At 38.8% G+C, this 17,259-nt stretch overlaps 3 protein-coding genes across 5 annotated transcripts in view; all 3 read left to right on the top strand.

The window, feature by feature from the left end:
• The first annotated feature begins 4,594 nt into the window (after positions 1–4,594).
• Positions 4,595–10,331, top strand: LOC128536229 (ras-related protein Rab-15-like). 2 transcript variants are annotated; one of them, XM_053510403.1, is made up of 8 exons: positions 4,595–4,788; positions 4,878–5,017; positions 8,516–8,576; positions 8,716–8,776; positions 8,958–9,035; positions 9,151–9,240; positions 9,725–9,790; positions 9,909–10,331. In XM_053510403.1, the coding sequence occupies exons 2-8, from the start codon at positions 4,894–4,896 to the stop codon at positions 10,044–10,046; spliced, it is 618 nt and encodes a 205-aa protein (XP_053366378.1). In that variant the 5' UTR covers positions 4,595–4,788; positions 4,878–4,893; the 3' UTR covers positions 10,047–10,331. The 2 variants fall into 2 exon arrangements, with proteins under 2 accessions (XP_053366378.1, XP_053366377.1); XM_053510402.1 differs by having other exon boundaries at positions 4,595–4,795.
• A 78-nt stretch (positions 10,332–10,409) lies between these two features.
• Positions 10,410–12,794, top strand: gpx2 (glutathione peroxidase 2). The gene is made up of 2 exons (XM_053510401.1): positions 10,410–11,662; positions 12,295–12,794. Exons 1-2 carry the CDS (start codon positions 11,441–11,443, stop codon positions 12,646–12,648), a joined length of 576 nt encoding a protein of 191 aa, XP_053366376.1. The 5' UTR covers positions 10,410–11,440; the 3' UTR covers positions 12,649–12,794.
• A 2,777-nt stretch (positions 12,795–15,571) lies between these two features.
• Positions 15,572–17,259, top strand: part of LOC128535852 (signal-induced proliferation-associated 1-like protein 1) — a 64,841-nt gene continuing 63,153 nt past the window's right edge. For both annotated transcript variants that reach the window (XM_053509923.1, XM_053509922.1), the window contains exon 1: positions 15,572–15,818. The gene's annotated coding sequence lies outside the window, so the exon portion shown is untranslated. The remainder of the gene's footprint in view (positions 15,819–17,259) is intronic.

The following is a 17,259-nucleotide window of genomic DNA, read 5'->3' as shown; positions in this document are numbered from 1 at the left end:
GATTCAAGACCTAGAAAGCTTCACCAGGACTAGAGTAAGGCTGGAGTCGGCACATCAGGAGTTCTTGCACACAGATGTCATTAGGAAATTAACTACATCTGTTGGATTCTGTATCAATCCACTCCTTAACCAGAGACAACCTTAGCAGTGTCTAAGTTGGGATTAGGTCTCAGAGCCTGGACGAAGAGGGGAGAGTGATGGACTTCAAGTTGCATGAGGTCCAGTGTGAAGTTTCTAGAGTCTGTGATGGTTTAAGATGCCGTCTCATTTCCTGGTGTTGGTCCACTGTGTTTTATTAAGTCCAAAGTCAATACAGCAATCATAAATAAATCAATTTACCAGATTTGAAAGTACTTCATGCATCCATTTGCTGACAAGCTTTATGAAAATGCCAATTTCCTTTTCCTTAGCGTCTATCTACTGTGCCAAAACTATGGTATTGTCAAGAGGAAGATGAGAAACACCCGACTCAACAATATAGACGAGCTAAAGGCTGCTGTCAAATATATTGAGTATTCATACACATGTGTATATGCAATGTTGGCAGCACTTTCTGTTCAAGGCTACTGTCTCTCTAGTCTTTGCTGTGCAGGAGTGAATGTATTAAGTGTGAGGTGTTAAATCATCCTTCCTATAGTCCTGATCTTGCTCCATCGGACTCACTGTTAGATCCCTAAAAGCAGTTTATAAGAATAAAAATTGACTTCTGATGAAGTGAAGACAACGGTGCATTTGTGGCTCTGCTGGTCAGCCGTAAACATTTTAATTAAGGGACTACGAATGCTTGTTGACGGATGGATAGTGTATTGAAAAGGAAGGAATTTTTTTAAATATAATATATGTACACCACTGTTTAAAAATTTGGGGTTACTTTCTAACACCATGATTGTCCTTGATTTTTAGTTCTTTCTACATTGTAAAGGAATGCTGAAGGCGTCCAAAAATGCATTAATCTCCTTTGAACAGTTAATAGTGAGATGTGTCTGCTACTTATGCACTTCATAACCCTCTAATCTGAGGTGCTGTTAATTGGTCATTTTTCAGGCTGATAACTCTAAATGAACTTCTCGTCTGTGGCAGAGGTAGGTTTTGGTCTCGCCCTCCTGGGATGGTCTTCATGAGAGCCAGTTTCATTATGGTGCTTGACAATACTGTTCTTGCAAGAACTATAACAAAGAGGGTTAGTTTGTGTCTTAAAATAACTAACTGTTGTTTTTGTTGTTGTTACGTAATAACCTAGTTCCATATGTGTTATTTTATAGTTTTGAAATCCCCAGTATTGTTGTAGAATGTAGAAAATAAATTACTAAACAAAAACAAAGAAATTTGCAAGTGACCCCAAACTTTTGAATGGTAGTGTGTGTATGTGTATATATATATATATATATATATGTGTATGTGTATATATATATATATATATATATATGTGTAGGACAGTGGTGAGACCAGCGATGCTCTACGGCTTAGAGACAGTGACACTAAAGAAAAGACAGGAGGCAGAGTTGGAAGTAGCAGAGCTGAAGATGTTGAGGTTCTCCTTGGGAGAGACAAGGATGGATAGGATCAAGAATGAGTTCATCAGAAGGACAACCCATGTTAGATGTTTTGGAGATATTGGAGAAGTCAGAGAGGCCAGATTGAGGTGGTTTGGACATGTTCAGAGGAGAGATGGTGAATATATTGGTAGAAGGATGCTAATGTTTGAACTGCCAGGTAGGAGGTCTAGAGGAAGACCAAAGAGGAGATTTATGGATGCAGTGAGAGAGGACTTGAAGTTAGTTGGTGTGAGAGAAGAGGATGCAGAGGATAGGGTGAGATGGAGGCAGATGATTCACTGTGGCGAACCCTAAAAGGGAACAGCCGAAAGACAAAGAAGAAGATATATATACACATACACTGTGTATATATACACTGTGTATATACTGTGTATATATTCCCCTGGGCCAATTGCGATTAAACTAAATCTGTTACCTTGGACAAATACAGCTGCGAAAACTCTATTTAATTAATTCAGGTATTTTTTTATGATGTCTGAACCAACAGACATTTATTTATACATAGGCTACCACTTCACCTGTCATTGGTTTTAATGTTATTGCTTATTCGTGTATCTAGAGTATACAATTGACAACTAAAGTCTCAACTGTTAAACAAGAAAGTGCATCCAGTTACAGGGATACATTGTGCCAATCATTAAAAATAATAACTTGTACTTACCAAGTTGTCATTGTCTGTCTTGAGTCACATGCTGTTGGGCAGAAAATTATATGTCCTAAGAACACTGATGTCATCTCATTCTTTATAATTAATTTGTGTAATGAGTTTCCATTTGACAAAACACAATCTGAGCTGGTTAAACTGGTACACAATCTTTACCAACTTGTAGGTCCTGGTAAACAGGAAAGTATAGTGAGAAATAAGGATGCTGTAGAAATAATTTAATGATGGTATACCAGTTTTACCAGTTTGAAGTGTTTTAAACCACATCCAAAAGTGGCTTGAAATTAGAATCAAATCAGATTTCTAAAGATGTGTCTTAGTCTGGATGCTCTAACAGATTTTAAACTGACACGGAAGCTCAAGTCCACATGATCATATGTTACCACAGCAACCATGCAGATAGGTCGACAATGTGTCATATTCAGGCTTCTGAAGTCTGAATAGAGCCAAATCTGAAATGAGGGCAGTCAGTGTCAAGAGTTAGTCCTTAACATCAGATTTGCCTACAGTCTAAACAAACTTCATTTAACATTGGGTTTTTGTTTTGCTATTATGCATGCTCACATTTTCCCCTACTTTTCTGGCCCTTATTACCAACGAAACATTATGCCATTTTGTCATTTTAAGTACACTTCCGGAATAACCCTGCATATATTTCTATCCATATAGGAATCTCTGTACCATTGCCATTGTATTTATTCCTATTTTACGCCTGTGGTAGGACCTCTGGTCAACATTTACACGCATTCGCCCATTACGGGCAATTTGGGAACGTCACTTAAACTAATCCGCAGGTCTTTGGACTGTGGGGGAAAACCGAAGTACCCGGAAGGAACCCACCAAGCAAAGGGAGAACATGCAAATTCCATGCACACAGGCCCAAGACAGGAATTGAACATTGACCCTGCAGGCACGCACACATTAAATAGATATAAAAGGAAAAACTAGGCTTACTAGTGCCTGTCAAAAGTATTCATACCCATCGAAATTTTCCACATTTTGTCACATTAAAACCACAAACATAAATGGATTTTATTGGGATTTTATGTGATAGACCAACACAACACAAGAAAAATCATATAATTTTTTAAAATTGTTTACAAATAAAAATCTGAAAAGTAAGGCGTGCATTTGTTTTCAGCCCCTTTTATCCTGATACTCATAACTAAAAGCCAGTGGAATCAACTGCCTTCAGAAGTCACTTAATTAATAAAGTATTTTTGTGTGTAATTTAATTTCAGTATAAATATAGCTGTTCTGTAAAACCCTCAAAGGTTTGTTAGAGAACATTAGTGAACAAACAGCATCATGAAGCCCAAGGAACATCCCGGACAGGTCGGGACTAAAGTTAAGGAGAAATTAAAAGCAGGGTTAGGTTATAAAAAATATATATCCCAAGGTTTGCACATCTCACGGAGCACTGTTTAATCCACTATTCGAAAAATGAAAGGAGTACAGTACAACTATAAACTTACCATGACATGAACCTCTATTTTAACTGACAGGCCAGGCAAGGAGAACAATTATAAAAGAGGCAGCTAAGAGGCCCATGGTAACTCTTTAGGAGATGCACAGGTCCACAGCTCAGGTGGTAGAATCTGTCAACAGGATCAGGCCTTTATGGAAGAGTGGCAAGAAGATGAGGACAGCAAACATGTGGAAGAAGGTGCTCTGGTCAGATGGGACCAAAATTTAACTTTTAGGCCTAAATGCAAAATGCTATATGTGGTGAAAAACTAACACTGTGCATGGTGGTGGCAGCATCATTATGTTGTGGGGATGATTTTCTAGGCAGGGACAGGGAAGCTGGTCAGAGTTGATGGAAAGAAGGATGGATCCAAATACAGGCAATCTTAGAAAAAAACCTGTTAAAGACTTGAGACTGGGGGACCTTCCAGCAGGACAACAATCCTAAATACACAGCCAGAGCTGCAATGGAATGGATTAAATCAAAGCGTTTTAGAACGGCCCAGTCAAAGTCCAGACCTCAATCCAGTGGAGAATCTGTGGCAAAAAAAATAAAATAATAAAAAATCACTCTCTAGATGAGCAAAGCTGGTAGAGACACCCTAAAAGACCTGCAGCTGTAACTGCAGCGAATATGTAATCTGTAATTTTTAAAATAATAATAATAATAATTGGAAAGCCATTTATTATTTTCCTTCCTCTTCATAATTACATGCCACTTAATAATTACATGTGTTGGTCTATCACATAAAACCCCAATAAAATACATTTATGTTTGTGGTTGTAATGTGACACAATATAGAAATGTTAAAGTGTTATTATGTAATACTTTAAGTAGTTTTCTTCAAGGCAGCCATTCATTTTAAGCTGAAGGCTATTCGACTGCTTTATCAGGAGGTAGCAGCAGCATGACATGGGTTTGGCCCTGAAAAATGAATGAATACAAGGTGATATGATGAAAGTATGAAAGTGAGGACACTTGGAGCAGACGGCCCTCATGGCTGCTCTTACTGAGGCTGAAGAGAGAAAACAACTGAACAAAAAACAAAGAGTAGAGGCTTTTTTCCTTCCTCAGGACTAATTTTAGGAGCTTGGCTGATGGTGACGAGTGAGGCTTCGTTTAATTACAGGAAATATGACAGAATACGGCACTTTAAAGCAATATTATCGACAAACACTTTGTTTTTCAGGACTTTGCTCGACGCCATGGCGAAGGAATACGACGTCCTTTTCAGACTGCTGCTGTTAGGAGACTCGGGTGTCGGGAAAACCTGTTTATTGTGCCGCCTCACGGATAATGAGTTTCTCTCGCCGCACATTTCCACTATTGGTGAGCATTCAAGTATTGACTAGTTTTATCAACCTTACCTTGATATGTATTGTTTTTTTTTAGCGTGTAAATCAATGAACCTCTAAACTAGAATAAAAACATATGTAAATAACTCGTGTTTGTAAACTGTCGCATATTCACCTTGAATTACAACAGTTTGAATTAAAATGTGTAATAATTTGGGTCTCTAGTGACCCCTACTGGTTGTCTTGGAGTAAAGCACCTTATACTTTTATACACTATATGGACAAAAGTATTTGGCCAAACCTGTGAATTCTGAATGTTCCAGTCAGAGCCCAGTGAAAGACAATCTTAATGCTACAGACATCTTGGACAATATAATTATATTTTATACACACACACACACACAGGGGGCACTGGTGGCTCAGTGGTAGGTGTTTCGCCTGGGTTCGATTCCCAGCCAGTGCCCAAACCCTCCAGCCACTGGATGCAGTCCAGGTCTCAAGCCCGGATAAAATGGGAGGGTTACGTCAGGAAGGGCATCCGGCGTAAAACCTGTGCCAAGGACCGGATATTCCGCTGTGGCGACCCCTTGCCAGGAGCAGCCGAAAAGACCACCAACAACATATATATATATATATATATATATATATATATATATATATATATATATACACACACACACACACAAAATATATATGGGGCAAAAAAGTATTCAGTCAGCCACCAATTGTGCAAGTTCTTAAAAAAGATGAGAGAGGCTTTTTGAGATGAGAGATGAGAATTTTCATCATCAGTATACCCCAACTATAAGAGACAAAATAAGAAAAGACAGAAAATCACATTGAAGGATTTTTAATAAATTAATTGGTAAATTCCTCAGTAAAAAAAGTATTTGGTCACCTATGAACAAGTAAGATTTCTGCCTCTCACAGACCTGTAACTTCTCCTTTAAGAGGCTCATCTGTCCTCCTCTCGTTACCTGTATTAATGGTATTTGTTTAAACTTATCAGTATAAAAGACACCTGTCCACAACCTCAAAGAGTCACACTCCAAACTCTATGGCCAAGACCAAAGTGCTATCAAAGGACACCAGAAACAAAATTGTAGACCTACACCAGGCTGGGAAGACTAATTCTGCGAAAGGTATGCAGCTTGGTGTAAAGAAATCAACTGTGAGAGCAATTATTAGAAAATGAAAGACATACAAGACCACTGATAATCTCCCTCGATCAGGGGCTCCACGCAAGATCTCACCCCGTGGGGTAAAAATGATCACAATAACTGTGAGCAAAAATCCCAGACCCACATGTGGGGACCTAGTGAATGACCTGCAGAGAGCTGTGACCAAAGTAACAAAGGCTACAATCAGTAACACACTGCGCCACCAGGGACTCAAATCCTGCAGTGCCAGACGTGCCCCCCTGCTTAAGCCAAGTCTGAAGTTTGCCAGAGAGCATTTGGATGATCCAGAAGAGGATTGGGAGAATATCATGTGGTCAGATGAAACCAAAATAGAACTTTTTGGTAAAAACTCAACTTGTCGTGTTTGGAGGAGAAAGACCGCTGAGTTGCATCCAAAGAACACCATACCTACTGCGAAGCATGGGGGTGGAAACATTATACTTTGGGACTGTTTTTCTGCAAAGGGACCAGGATGACTGATTCGTGTAAAGGAAAGAATGAATGGGGCCATGTATTGTGAGATTTTGAGTGAAAACCTTCTTCCATCAGCAAAAAATGGGAAGGGCACTGAAGCAAGGGCACTGAAGATGAAACGTGGCTGGGTCTTTCAGCATGACAATGATCCCAAACACACCGCCTGGGCAACGAAGAAGTGTCTTTGTAAGAAGCATTTCAAGGTCCTGGAGAGAAAATCTTTGGAGGGAGTTAAATGTCTGTGTTACCCAGTGACAGCCCCAAAACATCACTGCTCTAGAGGAGATCTGCATGGAGGAATGGGCCAAAATACCAGCAACAATGTGTGAAAACCTTGTGAGGACTTACAGAAAACGCTTGACCTCTGTCATTGCCAACAAAGGGTATATAACAAAGTATTGAGATGAAATTTTGTTATTGACCAAATACTTATTTTCCACCATAATTTGCAAATAAATTATATAAGATTCTACAATATGATTTTTCTGGATTTTTTGTTCTTATTTTGTCTCTCATAGTTGAGGTATATCTATGATAAAAATTACAGGCCTCTGTCATCTTTTTAAGTGGGAGAACTTGTACAATTGGTGGCTGACTAAATACTTTTTTGCCCCACTGTATGTGGGGACATTTGTGGAAACAGTTTGGGAAGGCCAGTTTACATATGACGACATTTGGCAGACGCTCTTATCAAGATGAACTCACATTTTTCTCTCAGTCAGAGATTGAGAGCCAGGCCTTCTCATCCAACATCAGTGACTGACCTCATAAATGCTTTACAGAATGAATGGGCATGAATTCCAACAGAAATATTTAAAAATCTTGCAGTCAGCCTTCTAAGAAATGTGGGATCAGTTAAAGTTGCAAAAGGTGGACGAACGTTATGTGAAAGTATATGTATTTGGATGCAATGTCTTTGCAGGTTTGGCCATATAGTGTAGATGCTGATCTGATCATTCCATGCTGAAAACCTTGTAGACTTTGTTGTTAAGACAATAACAGAGCGTTCAATAAACTGGTAAAGAAATTATCAACTGAGCTGCTCAGGCTGTCTATTCACAACTGGTAGTTGGTCAGATTAAGATGAATTCAGCAGGATTTTTTATTCGATTGAATCTGCTTTTTCCATGACAGATGTAGAGCAACTTTGAATAATTAGCATTTTAAATCAATTAGATTTTCATATTTTTTCCATCATTTTTTGATCTCTCCCTCCCTCCTTCCTTAGAATGTACAATTTGAATGTAAGACAGTTTTATACTGGTAAACAAGTTGTACCAATTGGTCAGCCCTTTTAAAGAGAAGTATAATATAAGGCCTTGTTCAGACTACCAGCACAAATCTGACCTTTGGCATAACCAGATTTTTTTTCTCTCTTGTTGTCTCCAGTTGAGAACCAGTCAATGTATTTTGTACATTTTAAAGCGTGGTTACATTTGGCCACCACGTTATCAGGACATACTGGATATAATCTGCTAATCTGAAAATACTAAGGTCCAGATCTCTGTGAGACTAGCTAGATCCGGGGATCACTCAGGATAAACAGTTGACGTGATTAACTGGAAAAGTGGAACTGAATTAGCGAAATAAGTTAAGAATTACAGTGGCAAAAATTATTTAGATGTGAAGATCTCACAGAATTCATGAGAACAAATCAGCTACAATTATAATAATTAAACATCATCCTTGTTTCTTTTTTAGAAAACTAATAATTTGCCAGTCATATGTTCACATAACAAAATTATGGTCCTCTACATAATTCCTTGTATGCAGTAAAAAGTAAAAAGCAAACAATTCCTAGCCTACTTTTTTGTAGTGTTTTAATTGTAATTTAGTTTTAATTTTCTATTGTCAATGTATGCTTTATTTTTCTTTAGGGGTGGATTTCAAAATGAAAACCCTTGAAGTCAATGGAATGAAAGTGAGAATACAGATATGGTGAGTGAGATGATGGAGCTTCTTATTCCTAGTCTATAATTTGGATATATAAAGAAATTTTAGACTGTACAAAGTCTCAGTTTGGATAAATAAGACATTGAAGACTCGTTTTGCTTATTTATCTTCTTATTTTTTTCAGGGACACAGCTGGACAGGAAAAATACCAAACTATTACAAAGCAATATTACAGACGAGCACAGGTATGAATTATGTGCCGCCCTGTGGCTCTGACCCTTTTCATTACAGTAACTAGAAGAGTACAAGCATCGCTGGACATGCCATAGTTAGAAACCTAAAGCTAATCAAAGTCTAAATCAATGAAGGTTTCTTGTTTAAGTTCTTTGGACATGCAGGCTCAAAGTGTCTCCCTTTTTTCCTCAGGGGATTTTCTTAGTATATGACATTACCAGCTCCCTCTCCTTCCAAAATGTAATAAAGTGGATCAGTGATGTTGATGAGGTGATGAGGCTTTTTTCTCTTAAACATCCCAAAGTGCTCAGATTTATTATTCCAGCATGATGGATATCTAATCTAACAGACACGGTCAGGTTAACAGTTAATTTTTTCTCTCTAGTATGCACCACACATAGTGCAGAAGATCCTTATTGGGAACAAACATGATGAGGAGCACCGAAGACAAGTGACGACCGAGCAGGGGAACAAGGTACCAAGTGCATGTTTTTATCCAAAGCCATATTTCTAAGGACTTGGGTTTCTCTCTGTCCATCTGTCTGTGTGGATTTCCGTAATGGTTCTTCAGTTACGTTTTCTACTACCTTATAATGTCAGTAACTGGCTATGCCACACTGACCCTAAGTGTATAGAGGTGTGTGAATGTGTGTGTGGCATTCTACTTTCACCTGGGTAAAGCAAGTTTTTGAAGAATGAATAATAGTAATGTTATATTAATCTTATACGCAGGCTTTGGGGGGATAGTGCTTGATACAATAATGGATCTCATCCAGACTTTAGACAAAGAATAACTCTGTTGTTGACGGTGAATCCAAAAGAGCCAATTCTATTTGGTAGTCAGGTTTGACGCTTGTGTTTATTGTTATAGTAAGGGGAATGCATTGAAAATGCAATTCGCTTTTCTTTATGCTAAAAAAGATTTAGTTTAGTGTAACACGCTGCTTTCTTTCAATCAGCTTGCTAAGTCTTACGGTATGGATTTCCTAGAAACAAGCGCCTTTACCAATTACAACATCAGTGAGGTGAGTTGCTTGGTTGTTTTCATGTCTAATCTTGTAAAATGTTTGTTGGACCAATATTATTATAGTCGCACTGTAATTGGATTAACTTGGCACTAGTGTTACTATATGTGCTTTCCAGGCATTCACCCAGATGACTGAGCTGGTGCTGGAAGCCAACAGGAAGGATCTGGATAGTGCAGTGCCATCCAACAACGATGATCTCAGCACTACTGAAACAGAGCAGCAGGAGAGTGATTATTCCACCTGCTCATGTTAGCGTCAGGGGAAGCATAAACGGCTACAACCGATGTCAGTATGGCAGTTATGAAAACCGTTCCAATTGGTCTTTTTTAAACAGTATTTTTATAATCCTTTATTACTCAATCTGTAAAATTAGATTACCTCATTCATTTAAAGTCGACAAAAGAACGAAGAGCAAACGTTTGGAAAATGGACTTCTGGTTGTGTCTCATTAGGAGGCAGTTGTCTATGAATCATTTATCACTTCATCACTACAAAACTGTTTACCTAATAAAAAAAAAGATCAAATTGCTGCCCTGAATTAGTTTTGGTCTTAAGAGTGAGCTTGGATGGTTAAATAAACACAGACAGAGATGTGGGATAGATCGAGGACTTGATCGCTTTTCTGTGGCCATAGTCTGGTCGATCTCCCACCCATACTAACCGTTGAATAAGATAACAGGAGTATATGCTGACCCCATTTTAGTGGTTAATTCTTAAACACAGAGTGAAACAGACGCTGACATTAACCAGTAAGGAATTATTAAAACATAATTTTGTTACCATTATTATAGTAAAAATATGCTATCATTGCTGTGAGAAGTTATGAAGATTTGTATGTGATCCACACAAATATTAGTACTTTCTAAATTGAATGTGTATTATGTTCAAAACTACTGACCACTCCTATTAACACACCTATTTATAAACATTAGTTCAGGCCACACTGACCAGCTGACCAGTTCTTTGACAGAAGTATATGAAATTAAACTGGACTTTTAATATGTTTTAGAACGCTTAGCTCTTTGCCAGATTACGAGTGCCGTTGAATTACAGATTCTGCATAACAGAATCAGAATTTGGGCCGAGCTCCATGGTGAAGGGGATTAGATTGAACCGCTATCCATTTTTAATGATGTGAGAACATGGGCAATGACTTGCTGAAAGTTTAATGGCTCAGAAGTAGATTCAGTCTCTAAAGCCACTGACAGTAATGCAATCTGCTGCATAGAAATCTGTGAAACTTTCTTTTTCACTATGGGAAGCAGATTAACAGCATCACAGGAGATCTCTGTACATTTTCTAAAAAAATTTTTTTTTAATTATTGTTGCTAATTCCCCGAATATTTAATACCATCCTTTCTGCTTGTTTGTGGAAATTCTCTTCCAGAACAGTTTTTTTTTTTGGCACCTAATTCCATAGACAGGGTTGTCTGAATGTGTACCCAAAGTGGTGTAGGTTTATAGGTTTAAACCTGAGATAGCCTATGTCAGTCTTTTCACCACATAGATGTATTATGTATCACCCGCATATCAACTTCCCTCCAAGTCATTTGACACCCAAGCCTTATAGCTGGAGCCAGGCAACCAGGATGACTTGCATGCCAGTCAGGAAGCAGACACACTTCAGGTGGACACTGAACACGGATCATGACCTTCATAGCCAAGACATTTTATGACTTGCGTGCTACCACGCTGGAAGGGGACTCGGTTGATTTTAATATCTACCGAGGAAGAGTGGTACTTATTGAGAATGTGGCATCACTATGAGGTACCACCACCCGGGACTACAGCCAGCTCAACCAGCTCCAGAGCAGGTATCCGCACAGGCTGGTGGTCCTGGCCTTCCCCTGTAATCAGTTTGGCTACCAGGTTAGTAAGACCAGCAATTCACTGTTGATTAGATAAAAAAATATATATAATTCAGATGTGTCAGATGAGTGTTACTGAGTAGCTCATAGATTATGAAATTTGAGCACAGTTTAGATAACCAAATATAACCATGATAAACCGTGGGTAATATATTAGGCGTTAAGTATCTTGTTTAAACCAAAGAACACCAAAGAATCATGCAGAATTCATTTATAACCAAATTCCAGTATACTGTACAAGCTTAATGAAGCAAGGAGTTTTGATTGGTTGGACCAGATGTGAACAATTTGGAATGAAACCGTAAGTTTCAAGAATGCATTTAATGGTTAGTGCTTAAATCAATGCAAATATTGTGCTAATATGACATACTATTGATCTTTATGCCTTTTAGAATAATTCATGGTACACAGTTTGGCCTTTCTTGATTAAAAGATAAAATACATCTTTTTTTGCTTGATGGTACCATGCAAGCCACAAGGAAACTGATATCTTCTTATTTCTGAGCGTGTACATATGAAGCTTTCCATTTTTATTACTTGACACAAGTAAAAAATATACTGTACAGGCATCGCAGAAGGATGGTACACTTGTAAGGGAGATTTATTTTATTACTGTATTTTATCTTTCTTCAGGAAAACTGCAAAAATGGAGAGATCCTGAACTCATTGAAGCACGTACGTCCAGGTGAAGGGTTTGAACCTTCGTTCACCATTTTTGAGAAGTGCGACGTTAATGGGTCTAATACACATCCCGTGTTCGCATACCTGAAAGACAAACTTCCATACCCCGATGATGATCCAGTCTCTCTTATTCAGGACCCCAAGTTCTTAGTGTGGAGTCCCATCAGCAGAACTGATATCTCATGGAATTTTGAGAAGTTCCTGATTGGCCCAGAGGGTGAACCCTTCAAGAGATACAGCAAAAACTTTGAGACCATTAACATAGAGCCTGACATTCAAAGGCTATTGAGGCTAACCAAAAACTAATTAAAACATGTGCCTCAGAATGCATTTAATTTCATTGTAGGTACCACTTTGTGCTCTTCTACATTTTCTTATTTTACTTAATGATGTTGATGCTCTAAACTTAGGGAGTGTTAACTGAGGTGGCGTAAATATAAAAGACATGTAGATGATGCTAACAGAGATGTACTCAAAGGAATGGTTTAATAAAAAAAACTAAGACTGTCAAACTTGTGTGTCTTATCATGAAATATCATCGTGATTTAATTTTATTATAAAGCAATATGTATGGGTATAATGTGGTTATCAACATGCTACATATCAGGCATCATGAAATGTAATTAGATATTGCACGGACAACTCCCAAACATTTTACTTCTTTACTGTAATAAGTGACGAGGCATTGGTGGCTCAGTAATAGATTTCTTGCCTGCCATGCAGAAGGCTTGGGTTCAGTTCCCACCCAATGCCCAAACCCCAGTCCCTGAATGCAGTGCCAGTCTTAAGCCTGGATAAAATGGGTGGGTTGCATCACAAATGAGCGGATCAGATGGTCTGCTGTGGTGACCCCTTGATGAGTGCAGCCCTAAGACCAACAACCTTTTATAACAAATGATTCTGACCATTAGGTGGTAGTATTGCTGAAGATTTCTAACGGGCACATAATAAACACTAAGCTTTATTTGGGTCTTCACTAGTACAAATAATCGAGTAGACTTTCGTTTGATGTAGATCACATTCCTTTCTTACTGATGGCACCACTGATCAAACCTGGTAAGATCTTTACTCTTAATACATATATCTCTATGCTTTCTACATCCACAACCAAGACAATAGTAATGGCTGTCCTTCAATACCACACAATACAGCTTTTTATATCTTAATAAATTATTAAATCATGCATATGTATTCCTTTAAAACTTACTGCAATTGATTTATAGCTATAATTGAGTTTCTAATATTGAATAACAATATCATCATAACAGATGTTTTCTGAAAAACTAAAACCTTAAAAGAAAAAAACATGCTTGCAATATTACATGACACAGTTGGTTGGCTAACCGTATCAAGGCCACTGACTATATTTGACTTAATTGAGTTCACTCCATTTTTATCTTCTTATAGGGTAGCACTCATCAGTGTAATCAAATACCATAATGGATGCTTTGTTGTCTGAGCTCGGAAAAACAAATGACAAAATTTCTTTGCTCAAACCAAATGATCAGTCTTGGGAGAACAGGGGAAACTACTAATATTCCAATTAACCCTCTGATTTGGTTAATCATAATAGTGGCTATAATTTCAAGTTAATATCTGTCCTGTAGCACATACTGTATTTAAAACAACAAAGCAAAATAAAACATCGACTCACTTAAAATAGAGACATGTTGTTCTCCATTTTAATCAGTCCTTATCCAGGTGCTTAAATATTCTTTAAATAATTACTTTTTTCATACACCCATTCGTTTATTCATCATCTATACCACTTATCCTGTGTACTGGGTCACAGGGGTCCTGGAGCACTTAGGACATGAGGCAGGGTACACCCTGAACAGAGTGCCAGTCTATTGCAGGGCACACACATACATACTACAACTTGGAAACAACAATTAACCTAATCTGTACATCTTTGGTCTGTGGGAGGAAACCAAAGTACCCAGAGTAAAACCACCAAGCAAAGGGAGAACACATCCATTCCAGGCACACAGACTCAAGGCAGGAATAGAATCCTTGAAGTACAAGGCCACATTACTAACCATCAGGCCACCTATAGATCCATTAAACACAGAACAAAGAACAACAAATGACCTGGGCTGGTATACAACAGTAAAGAATGTAATAGTACAGGACAATGTAAGGGAAGGAAGTATTGAAGCAGGAAACAATCTAACAGAGGGTTTCAACAGTAATATCCTGTACCCTTTTAAAAATCTGTAAAAAAAAAAAAAAAATTAACTCACTATTATTTGCTTTTGTTCCTCATATTACGTTTTACTGTATGTTTTTTCTAATGTTTAGAGCACTATTAAAATATTAAGCCAGCTACTTCAGAGAGGATATTTTTACATTAGTAATATGATCTTCTTGAATATTGTTAGTGATGTTAGTGAATTGTTTGGGAACGCCAAATTGCCTAATCTGCATGTCTTTAGACTGTGGACTGCTACCCACCAAGCATGGGGAGAACTTGCAAACTGGGAAGTATGGGAATCCAACCACGACCCTGGAGGTGCAAGGGGACAGTACTTACCACTAAGTCGTTGTGCTGCCTTTTGGATCACTTCGGTAATTGCATAAAGAAATCCATCCTTTTATCCAGGAATGTCTGTAGTCCAACTAGGGACCATGAAGGTTAATAGTGACCATTGTATTCATTCCAATTTTACAACCATGGTAGGATCTCTGGTTAACATTCACAAGGGACCGCCAATTAGCCCAATCTGCATGTCTTTGGACTGTTGGAGGAAACCTGGGTACCGGGAGGAAACCCACAAATCACGGGAGAACATGTACACTTTGACCCACATATAGCTGAGGTGGAAATCGAACCACGACCCTGGAGGTGTTACGCCGGCTTTCTAAACACCGTCGCTTGGGTAATTGCATAAAGAGATCCTAATAAGAGTGTATACCATTAAACACTAAATAGCAGACAGTATTTAGTCAGGACTGTACAGTATGCAAAGAAAGCCCTTGAGAACAATGATATTATCAGAACAGAAGTTAATGTGCAACTAGAATTTTTTGTCTTTATTTGTTAATCAATCTTGAGCCAGGGCTACGACTTTATTGTCTGGTTTCACCGCAGGTGGCGTAGTTATCCCGAGCCATTATTTACGGTACAGTGGTTTGCCATTCTCATCCATTGATCCTTCCAGTTTCCGGTGTAATCCCGTTGTGTTCTCGCGATACTCCAGCAGGGGGAGGATACGGCAAAGCACGGTGATCTCATTGCCTCGGCGAACTGCATGGTGCAGCTGGAACCCAGTCGCAACTTTGTAGCAAACTTTTAACTTCAAACGCCTGCAGAACGAGCGGATTACGGTGTTCCGGTGCAGATATGATGAAGCCGGAGTAGATAGATGGGTTTCGGTGAGGACGGCGGTGTGTGTGTGTGTTTAGGAGCGGAGGGGCAAACGCTGCTTAGTATTTCGCTCATGCAGGGCAGCTGTTGTTGGAGAGGGAGTGGGAAGGTGAGTAAAGCAGTTTAAAACCGGGATGCTTATGTCTCTTCGGTCTTCTTTTTAAAACGTTCGCGTTTGTTTCTTTCTTTCTTTCTTTGTTTGATCTGCGTTTTGGTTTGTGTTCACACATGCTTTTAACGTGGCACCAGTTGTGTGTGTGTGTGTGTGTGTGTGTCATTGTTTCTTTTCCATCAAGTCCTGTTGTGTTAGCTTCACGACCATCAGTGCGGTATAAGGTCTGGTTCTGTTTCCAAAAAACACACTGTCCTGAAAGAAAACAAAGCGTTTCCATCAAAGGGAGCGAAACTTTCACATCAAAGAGCAAATAATAACATTTTACACGCGTGTCAGTTCGATTTGGCAACAAAAGACTCAATGTTCAAACCTTTGTTTAACCAAACCGGGGCCCGTTTTTTCCTCTTCTCTTAAAACACCGGAGTGAATAGTTTTCGAGTGAGTGTACAAAGTGGATTTGACCCTGAGATTTGGGATTGTTTTTTTTTTTAAGTTGTTTTTTGTTTTTTCCACCAACATTGTGCACTCTCTTTCTATCTCTCTATTTCTCTGTTCATTCTGACCCTAACATGAACATATGATTGTGATGGCTAGGTCTCAGCAGTGTGTCCTCGAGATACAGTCCAGACCTGTTATCAGCTCTGATAACCATAATTGCTGTTTACTTTGTAAATTAGGCATTTGAGCGAGCTCCTCTTGTCATCCGTGTGCACTGTTAGTTTATCGATTCATCACTGTTCGTCTTGTTCTTTCTATTTCACTGAGGTTAGCTCTTGGTATTTGCTAGGAATTTGTGGATTACAGGAACCAGGAGGAATTATTTCCTTAATTCGTAACCTTTTAGCTTTTTATTTTCCTGGACATTTGTAATGAGAGAGAGAGAGAGAGAGAGAGAGAGAGAACCCTTGGGCTCCTATTTAAGTAGGCCCTTTTGAATCACCTCCACCTCCCCCATTTTTTTACACCACCCTTGATTGTGTATCCTCACTTGACTTGGGAATTCATTCTTAGGTTGGTACATTTCTTTTCCTTGTCGCTGGCATTACTATTAGTTGTTTATCTTGGTTGACAAGGGTTTGATTCCTGTCCTGTGCTTGGTGGGTTTCCTCCGGGTACTCCCGTTTCCTCCCTTAGTCCAAAATCATGGAGATTTTTTCCAAAATTGTTCTTAGTGTGTATTTGAGTGTGTGTGTGTGCGCGCGCTGGCATACCTATTTGCCCCACAATGGGTTGGCACCCTCTTCAGGGTGTATCCCGCCAAGTCTACTAGGATAGGCTCCAGGCTTCCCCCCGGCCCTGTATATAGGATAACCTGTGTAGAACATGGGTAAATGATTGAATAAATGTACATTGTTTTGTACCTTTAATACATATTATTCTTCTGGAAACATGAATACAGCGTGCCAGAGTATGTATATGGGCCAATCTGTACCCT

The sequence above is a fragment of the Clarias gariepinus genome, chromosome 13, assembly GCF_024256425.1.
Source record: "Clarias gariepinus isolate MV-2021 ecotype Netherlands chromosome 13, CGAR_prim_01v2, whole genome shotgun sequence".
NCBI classification, from domain to species: domain Eukaryota; kingdom Metazoa; phylum Chordata; class Actinopteri; order Siluriformes; family Clariidae; genus Clarias; species Clarias gariepinus.
Note: the sequence above shows the minus strand (reverse complement) of the source record. Positions and strands in the feature narration are given on the sequence as shown.